A 9,793-nucleotide genomic window follows, 5' to 3' on the forward strand; every position below is an offset into this window, starting at 1 on the left:
TATATATATATATATATATATATATATATATATAGGTTGCGATAAAATGTAGATAACGCAAGAGGAAGTTCATCCATGCATTGTTCGCAGATTTGTGCTAGTTATAGTGTGCTGCAAACACTCTTAAAATACTAATAAATCAGCCAAGGAGTGCAAATAACAGCTAATATATAACCGTTTGCGCCCCTTTTAACCGCGAAATGTCAGCTTTAAAAAAAAAAACTTTCTTGTTTACTCTCCCCCAACAGATTCAATGGCAGCTACTCAGGGTCTGACTACTCCAGATCTGAATACCGATCGCACTGAAGGTTGACTTTCATTACAGAGTCAGCTAATTCAACGGTCGACCTTTCTACACCAACGTTTCCTTGACTACCAGCCAACTTAAGAACCTTTGAACCTACAGTGTGCTTTGAACCGAGGCCCAAAAACAAGAGGAAATCAGTTCACTGGTCACGGATTTTTACGTACAGTCAAGTATAATGGCGGCGGGTAGACTGGCACTTTTCGTCGCCACAACGTTGGCAGTATGGTCGGTGAGTCAGCAAACTCCGCCGGCGACAGGGCAGGTCAGTACCGGGGCGCGAGGCAAAAGTTGCCGGGTCTACAACCGAACCGTGGCCGACTGTAGCAGCATGAGGCTACGGTCCGTTCTCGATGCCGCCGTCAGCGAGCTGCCTCCGACGATAAAAACTCTGTACCTTCTCAGTAACGGCATCACCACCCTTCCAGACTGTGCGTTCTGTCACCTCACTCAGTTGGAGTTTGTCGACTTGAGTTTTTGCAACATCACAAGCGTTAGCAAGACTGCGTTCGCCAAGCTCGTACACATGAAGACCATTCTGCTCATAGGAAACAACCTGACAACCCTAGAAAATGGGACATTCGAAGAACTGCAAAACATTACTGAAGTCAACTTGGCCGACAACAAGCTGACGGAGATACCCTATGGTGCGTTTCCTGTAAAAAATTCACTGAGAATTTTGGACCTCTCGGGCAACCACGTAAACTTACAGGACAAGGGTACCACCAACTGGGACCGTTTCAAGTCTCTTCGGCATATTTTACTCCGACTAAACGGAATCAGTTCTTCTACCGGTTGGATATTTGCCCGCGAGGACCTCAACGTCTCGCTGCGGACGCTGGACCTCTCGTACAACAAAATTTCCCGGCTGGATTCAGCAGCATTTAACGGCATTAGGAGCCTTCAGCGTCTAGTGCTTTCGAGTAACGACATTCTGACAGTAAATACAAGCTCTTTCAGTAGCCTTGCACAAACAGGGCTGGAAACCTTGGTCCTCTTCAGAAATAACCTAACAAGCGTAACAGACAACACGTTCACGTCTGTGCCTCTTTTAAAGCGTCTGGATCTCGCTTACAACAACATTTCGAGGATCGAAGACAACGCTTTTGAAGGATTGAGACATCTGGAGGTGTTGTCCTTGTACTTGAACCCGCTGTGGAGCGCCCCAATGGCGGCGTTGGAAAAATTAAACTCGAGTCTTTTGGAACTTGATCTGAGATTCTGCTCCATGCTGAACATCCAAGCTGACCAGTTTCGACGCTTCGGCAATCTCCTGAGTTTAAACATCTCCGATAATTACATCGGAGCGTTGGGAAGCGGGCACAGGCTGACAGGGACAGAGTTCCGCGGACTAGACAACCTCACGTCGTTGAACATTGGCGGTGGACCGGGCTACAACAGGATGAAAATCATAGAAAAATCTTTCGTTTTCCTGCCGAAGCTCCAGAAACTGGTCATGTCGGGACTTCTCGGTTTCAACGAGAACTTCGAAGGTTCGTTCGAATACAATCCCGATCTGAGACTGATTGACATGGACCGAATGAACATACGCGTTCTTAACCCGTACCTCTTCCAAGATCTGAGAAAATTAGAGGAGTTAGTGCTTTCCAACAACAACTTGTACTTGATGCTGAACTCTGACTCTGCCAGTAGTAGCAAAAAGTTTGCACGGTTCTTTGGTGACCTCACTAACTTACAGACTCTCCGACTGCAAGGGAATCGCCTGGAATCTCTCCAAAAAGATATATTTCAAAATCTGACCAAACTCCGGTATCTGAACCTGGGACCTGGTCTATACGGCGACCACAACAACCGGCTTTCGAACCTTCAGAGAGAACTCTTCAAATCGCTGACCAGTCTGGAGACTTTGCGGATTGACGGAAACCTTTTGACGTCCGTAGAGAAGTCAGTGTTTGAACCCGTGTCTAAATCTCTGAAGGAACTCTACATCTACAGAAACAACTTCGACTGTACGTGCGAGAATTTGCGCTGGTTTCGGGAGTGGGTAAACAACACTAGGGCAGACGTCATCGGGTTGGCAGAGGGAAGGCTGACTTGCGCGACCCCACGGAAGTATGCAAATGAGGTAAGTGAAGGGTTCAAAGTCACAGTCGATTTTGAGACTGATACCTAGTCTAGTGTAGCCTGTACCAGGCTTCGAGAGGCGGCTGAAAAGAGTAGAATTTGGCCAAAAAGAGAGATATATAAACATGCCAGGGGAGTTGGTCCGCCACGGAGTACAATATGTCGCACCCCTGGCATGTTAGCTACTGGCATGTTATCTCTCCATGTATTTGGCCAAATTCTACTCTTTCCAGCCGCCTCCCGAAGCCTAGTAGAGGCTTGCCTGGTGTTGTCACCAGAGTAATTTAGATAGGCGGGCGAAGTGCTTTTGGCTACCGAAAGGAAAGAGTACTCTCCAAGCAGAAGTTTGGGATATTTTTGGCGTGTTTTTAGGCTTTTTTTTAATCGGGGTTTCTTTTTTGCACCGGATTTTTTTCTGTTGAATATTTTGTTGGGTGAAAAAAACCCAGCGCAAAAACGAAACCCCGATTAACAAAAGCCTAAAAACACGCCCAAAATAACCCCAAACCTCTACTTGGAGAGTAGGGAGAGAGAGAGGAGATAGTGGTAGTGGGGTTTGTTGTGTGTTCTGCTTTTGGATTGTATGGGCGGGGGTTAGCGCGAACGCAGACCCCCACTATCATTAATTACGCAGCCGAGTTACCCGCATTTGGGGTAATCGATGGGGTCAGCCCGACCGGAGTGCAATGGTCAGGCCTCGCCCATGACGGACAGCCGACATGATCACTGTGCCATCTCTGCCAGGTAAGTATGAACCTGACAATGGGGCTGTCAAAGGACCCACTTCAACAAACTCGAGCTTTTTATTGTGGGATGCAGATTCAATTTATTCTAGAAAAGCGCATAGATGACGTTTACAATGCGATTGTTCACTTTATGTTATTACATATTTCTTATTCAATTTTCCCATTTCGTTATATTATGCAAATGCGTTGTATTTTTGTGTTTATGCCCATTATATCTTACTATGAAGGAAAGTATGTCTGCAGAAACATGACCTTGTGGCATAATTAGTGACGTCATACTCTCGCATGATCCCGCCCAAACACGCGAGAGTTTGCATGGTAGTCTGTATTTGCTTGGTACCATGGGTCCAGCTGGACCAATGACAGTCCACACAGTAAATACATAGACACATGTGTTAGGGTGGACGTCAGTATATGGGCACCGCAGAATCAGTTTTAATGCCAGAACGTTCGATAGTACAATAGCAAAAAAACCGGATGTATTGAGAAAGGAATTGACCGCCGGTGAAATTGCACAATTGGGAAACCGTCTGAAAAAAAATAAAACAAATCCAATTGTCACTCAAGCTTACGACTTCTACTTTAGTCCGTATAACAAAACCGTGCAAGTACGGCTAAGTTTTGTTTGATTTAGTTGATTGATTTTTATTTGTACACCAGCTCATTATGAACCTTTGTCATTTCTTATTCCTATTCTTATTCTTATTTTGTTTTATTGTTTCCTTTTATGTGTGAGGAGAGGGCTGAGATAAGTTTTATAACTTTTTGCCCAATCCTCGAAAAATAAATGTGAATAAAATAAATAAGTACGGCTACTAATGATTGTTGGCAAAACAACTGTCAATTAATTTGCAGGAGCCTTTTCTGACAGAAAATAGCAAATCAATTTCAGTTCTTATGATAATTCTTCACTCAAACTTCCGTCTGTTAATTCAGAAAAAACTAGCTAGCTAGTTTTTTTGTCAGCTACGCTGAAAACAAGTCCCTTTGTAGGAAGGTCAAAAATAGAGGACATACAACATATTTTTTGTTCAAAATATACCAACTTGTCTACTCGATAAAAGGCAACGTTACAAACGTCTCTATTTGTTTACCAAGAGTTTTGTCTTCTACCTTGCAAAGAGTCCTACCAAAATTACTCCAATATTTTCTTCTATCGATCTTCCAGCACGGACGGTGCGTCGACAACTCCTTCGTACATTGTACCTATTGTCTTCCTGTCTCTCACCTGAAGATCGTGCCACGTGATCGCTCACCTGCCCTGCACACCTGCTGTTAGGCAGGCCATGTTGATTTGATTATATGGGTGACATCCGCGCGCGCATGAAGTTTTCGTCCGTTTCCAACAAAAAAGTTTTCAACCAGTGTAAATCGCGTAAAGCAACTACAAACTTAGCAAGTAATGAAGTTTTCGTCCGTTTCCAACAAAAAAGTTTTCAGAGATAGGGGAATTCTTTTTACACAACCAAAGAGTCTCACCTCGCTGACGTTTCGGTGTCTGTCAGACACCTTCTTCAGAGCTTCTGACTGGAGTACTGCATCCACCTACATCGGCTACATATAGCGGCGAGATGCAGTACTCCAGTCAGAAGCTCTGAAGAAGGTGTCTGACACACCGAAACGTCAGCGAGGTGAGACTCTTTGGTTGTGTAAAAAGAATTCCCCTATCTCTCAAGTTTTACCAACCTGATGAAACTATTTTCGGAAAAAAAATTTTCAACCAGTGTAAATCGCACAAAGCAACTGCAAACTTAGCAAGTCTATGCCGGAGATTGCAAAAAAAAAAATACTACAGAGCGACATTAATGTCTTGGAACGCCAAAATCAATTCCAAAGGAAAAGAAGAAATGTGTAGAAATGAAAATAAAGATTCTATTATTCTCTATACCATACTCTATGTGTTTAGTCATTTCTTCAACCTTCATGACCACGTATATTTCATTATGAAGGCAACTTTTTTTTTGCCAAACCTTTTTTATTCGCACGCTCGTACCAGTTTTGAGGTTTCCAGAGGATGTCATCTATATAATCAAATTAACATGGCCTTACTTCAGAAACTCGATAACTTGCTAATTCTTCGTCATCAGAAATGCATGCAATTCCTCAAACCTAAGTAACAAATTTGGCCGACGATGCATTGTTTTGTTTCTTTTTTCCACAGAGCATCTTGTCCTTCCACCCTGAGGTCGACTGCGTGTCCCAGGTGGAGGTGATCGCGTCCATAACGACGTGCTCGGTGTTTCTGGTGGTGGCGGTGGCGACCATCGTGTGCCGACAGTTCGGCCTGCACAAGTACGTGCAGTACGTCTGGGTGCTGGTCACCAGGCGCCGCAAGGAGGCGTACGAGAGACTGGAGGGGGAAGACCTGGAGGTGGAGTACGACGCCTACGTTTCTCACTCGGCGGAGGTATATATTAAAGTCATATTTAGACCTACCAAAAAAAAAAAGAAAAAAAAAACATAGTGGAATGAAAGTTGGTTAACAGTTCCCAACTCAAAGAAAATGACACACCAGAATTTTTGACCGAATCTCTCGGTCTTCATCCTCTCTGACCCGAGTGCTGTAGACAGCACGCGTGACGGAAGTCGGTACCGCCCCCCGTCCCAGTTGAGAAAAGGTTGGTGTTCCCTGATATCATGATGTAGACGGTTCCCTTTAATCTCCAAGCAGATCGCTATCGGTGGCAAAAAGACATTTTCAAATTGGCCAGGCAGTATCCATTAGCCAGAGAAGGTCCGCGGCCACCGACGGGTGGGACTAGCAACAACAAAAAAACCGGCCATATATAAAAAGCTAACGATCATTCCCCCACAACCTCTGCTTGGAGAGTAGGTTCCCTTCACTCCTCTCACTCATCCGGTGCTTACGTAACACGTGCGGAGAATAGAAGTGTCAACAGCACGCATATTAGCACTTGAATCAGGTAGCTGCGGAAGACCGGTTTAGTCAATTTCCTTTTTTTGAGTCGGAGAACAGTTTAATTTTCATTATGTAATTTACATGTATGTAATCTAGGTTACCAATCTGATTACAGTAACTTTCATGCTAATGACGTGGCTTGTGTTTGCCCTTCCCCTGCTGCTGTAGGACGTGCGGTGGATCCAGGACGTTCTCATCCCGAACCTTGAACAGAAGTCTCCCCAGCTGAAGCTGTGTATCCCGGACAGGGACACCATGCCCGGCCCGATCATCGACAACGTCCAGGATTACATCCGCCGCAGCAGGAAGACGCTCTGCCTCGTCACTCAACAGTAAGAACTGGTACTGTTCTCGTACAGAACTTTAATTTGACACAACAAAAGTACAGCGACTTTCGTAAGGTCTTTAACTACATCACTGACGGTAAACCCATACAGACAGACACGTGGGTACAAAACCTACGTACAAGACAACAGATGAATAAAGTTATACTACTTGTTCTAAGGTCTAAATATTCTGATATATTTAATACCTATTTGTACACAGCTAAGGGTTATTACTTTCTAGAATGAAGTGTAGCATGAAATGTAACACATTCCGTTACAGAAAGAAGCTTGAAAAGCTTTTTGCGTTTATCACCATATAGTGGACAATCCGTAATATTTTATCAGCAAGAAAGTTCATCTGACTTGGTAAATTACACAGAACTGTACGTTGTCGAACTAAAGAACGACTCACCGTAATTTTCGATCGAATCTCTCGGTCATCATCAACTATCTAACCGAAGTCTGATACTGACATTTACTGCCATTTCTTATCACATTTTCGTCAACATTGTGGCCCAAATGTAGCCCAAATGTAGCCCATTTACAAGTTACGTGTCTCCTTATTTTTGGTACCACAATTACATAATAAACCACCGTTTTCTGTCAGTGACATCGCATTTTTGCCTCACAGATATCTAGTACGCTATGAGATAGGGTTGATTCAACTTAATACGAGACTAGAACTTAAAATTGAAAATCCTCAGTTCCGCCGCCCTGAAATTGCATTGGATGCCTTTGATCTTTTGTATTTGTGTTTTGTATTTTCCAACACACTCAAATATATTTTTGCTCACCTGTTTGAGATGCATACCCTCATCCGCGAGCACATGCGGTAGCGTGTTCGGCTCAGGACCAACAGGTCCGTGGGTTCGAATCCTACCCATGTCACCGATCTTGTGCCCATGGGAAAAATGTACTTTACACGACTAGTCGAAAGTACTTTCCTCACTTCACTCATGTGGAAATGAGTACCTAGCTTCGGTTAGGGACGTCCCTCGGATAGGACGTTAAATGGAGGTCCTGTGTTTGGGAGAGCCACACCCCAATGAACCCACTGCACTTATCGAAAAGAGTACGTAGGGGACCTTCCCGGTGTGAGTGGTTCAAACCTTACAGTCCAGTCTTACGAAGCTTGTACTTACATGTACAAAACTGGTGTGTTACGCTTAAAAGGCGGTTTACCGGTTATGCTAAACAAACAAACAAACAACAAACATGTACACCGGTACCTGTCCCCACGCAGGTACCTGGACCAGGAGGCGAGTTGGCTGGAGATGCAGGTGGCGTCCTACCGGCTGTTCGACAAGGACGACCGGCGAGACGTGGTCGTCATGGTGTTCCTGGAGCCCATCCCGAAAAACAAACTAACACAGTGAGTATCTCGTTTACACCTGTCCAAGAAGACCAAACTGGTGACTGAGGTGAAGTGTTCTGTTCTTGGACAGGTGGTCTTCTTGGAAAGATGGCTTAAGGCTTAGGAAAACTCGGGACCGGGCCGTAACGGCCGGCTTGAAGAGGTGGTCGGTTTGTCAGGTTTGAGGATATACTGTATTCGTGTAGCATTCTGAGTAGCATCTACGTGACAGGTACAAATGCCGTTACGGTTGTTCTTTCGTATTGTTTTGTATTGTACAGTGTGTGATAGCTACTCACCTGAGGTTCACCAGGCGAAGGCAACCTTCCATTACAGTTCAACTTAGCCCTTTAGTTTGGTCTTTACCGCACGTAACCGCTCTATACGTATATGTATTACAAAATATATCTATTTCCGCAAGAGAGAGCGCATGATACATAACGATTGTGCATCTAAGTGCTGTCTTATCAGGATGAGTCCAATTCAAGTCACCAAGTTGATCAATTACTAGTATTTGAGCACATATCGTCATCATACTCACGCTGCCCAACCAGATATTTTTTTTTAATCCAAAATGACACAAAGTGACACTGCACTGTGCAACTTATTTTGCCAGCGCCACTTACAAAAACGCAGATATATATTTAACAAATACCACCTATTTCCATTATGGCCCCTGTGAGCTTTTTTGAAAAACATCTTCTTGTTGTAAAAGCTTGTCTTGTTGTTCCAGTTTCCAGAAGCTGCGGAAGCTGCTGCGGCCGGGGATGTTCCTGCAGTGGCCCGGACCAGACGACACCGCGGGCCATCCGCTCTTCTGGCTGCTCCTGCGGGACGCCCTGGGAACGAGCAACAATCCCGTACCCAGGGACAGGCCACAGGTTATATGAGCAGAACAACTCCGTTCCTGGGAACAGGATACAGAACAAATGGACAGAACAACTCTGTCCCTGGGAACAGACTATAGAACATAAGGACAGAACAACACCGTCCCTAGGAACAGGATACAGAACAAATGGACAGAACAACTCTGTCCCTAGGAACAGACTACAGAACATATGGACAGAACAACTCCGTCCCTAGGAACAGACTACAGAACATATGGACAGAACAACTCTGTCCCTAGGAACAGACTACAGAACATATGGACAGAACAACTCTGTCCCTGGTAACAGACTACAGAACAACTCCGTCCCTAGAAACAGGATGAAGAAAGACACCGTCCCCATAGGAACAGGCTACAGAACATATGGACAGAACAACTCTGTCCATGGTAACAGACTACAGAACAACTCTGTCCCTAGGAACAGTATACAGAATGGCACCGTCCCCACAGGAACGGGCTACAGAACATATGGACAGAACAACTCTGTCCCTGGTAACAGACTACAGAACAACTCCGTCCCTAGGAACAGGATACAGAATGGCACCGTCCCCATAGGAACGGGCTACAGAACATATGGACAGAACAACTCTGTCCCTGGTAACAAACATAAGGATAGAACAACTCCGTCCTTTGGAACAGAGTACAGAACATATAAACAGAACTTCGTCCTTAGATTAGAAACACATGCATGAACAGAACAACTCTCTCCCTAGAAACAGGTTACAGAACATATTAACAGAACAACTGTCCCTAGGAACAGAACATATTGAATAGAACAAGTGTTGCAGTAAAGAGTGTGAAAATAAAGGCTTGTAAAATATCTTACCGTCCGTGCCAAAGACATGTAAATATTGTTACAGTAGCAGTTTGCCAGAACACTTCTTGTAAAAAAAAAGACAGACATATTGTGGTATTTTCATGGAGTTCATCTAGACATGTTGTAGACTGATTCAGACTTCAGCCATGTAAAATCTTCATTGTGACGACTAAAGTACATGCATGCCACACATCATCAGCAATATTAAACCATTAAAATGTTCTTGAAAAAGAGCAGTTGCTTGACTCATAAGAGCTAATGCTAACACACCTCTCCACACGGATACGAAGACACACACACACACACACACACACACACACACACACACACACGCACACACAAACTAACGTCTTGT

General features: G+C 44.3%; 1 protein-coding gene across 2 annotated transcripts in view; it reads left to right on the top strand.

Moving 5' to 3' along the window:
* The window catches only part of LOC109481824 (toll-like receptor 3), a 15,216-nt gene extending 5,576 nt beyond the window's left edge, over positions 1-9,640 (top strand). For both annotated transcript variants that reach the window (XM_019784431.1, XM_019784432.1), the window contains exons 2-6: positions 249-2,390; positions 5,297-5,542; positions 6,224-6,387; positions 7,625-7,753; positions 8,469-9,640. In XM_019784431.1, the coding sequence (XP_019639990.1) occupies positions 483-2,390; positions 5,297-5,542; positions 6,224-6,387; positions 7,625-7,753; positions 8,469-8,625 (2,604 nt within the window). In that variant the 5' untranslated portion in view covers positions 249-482 and the 3' untranslated portion in view covers positions 8,626-9,640. The remainder of the gene's footprint in view (positions 1-248; positions 2,391-5,296; positions 5,543-6,223; positions 6,388-7,624; positions 7,754-8,468) is intronic.
* Positions 9,641-9,793: the final 153 nt, after the last annotated feature.

This window comes from Branchiostoma belcheri, unplaced genomic scaffold, assembly GCF_001625305.1.
Source record: "Branchiostoma belcheri isolate BF01 breed outbred unplaced genomic scaffold, Haploidv18h27 scaffold58, whole genome shotgun sequence".
Lineage (NCBI taxonomy): Eukaryota > Metazoa > Chordata > Leptocardii > Amphioxiformes > Branchiostomatidae > Branchiostoma > Branchiostoma belcheri.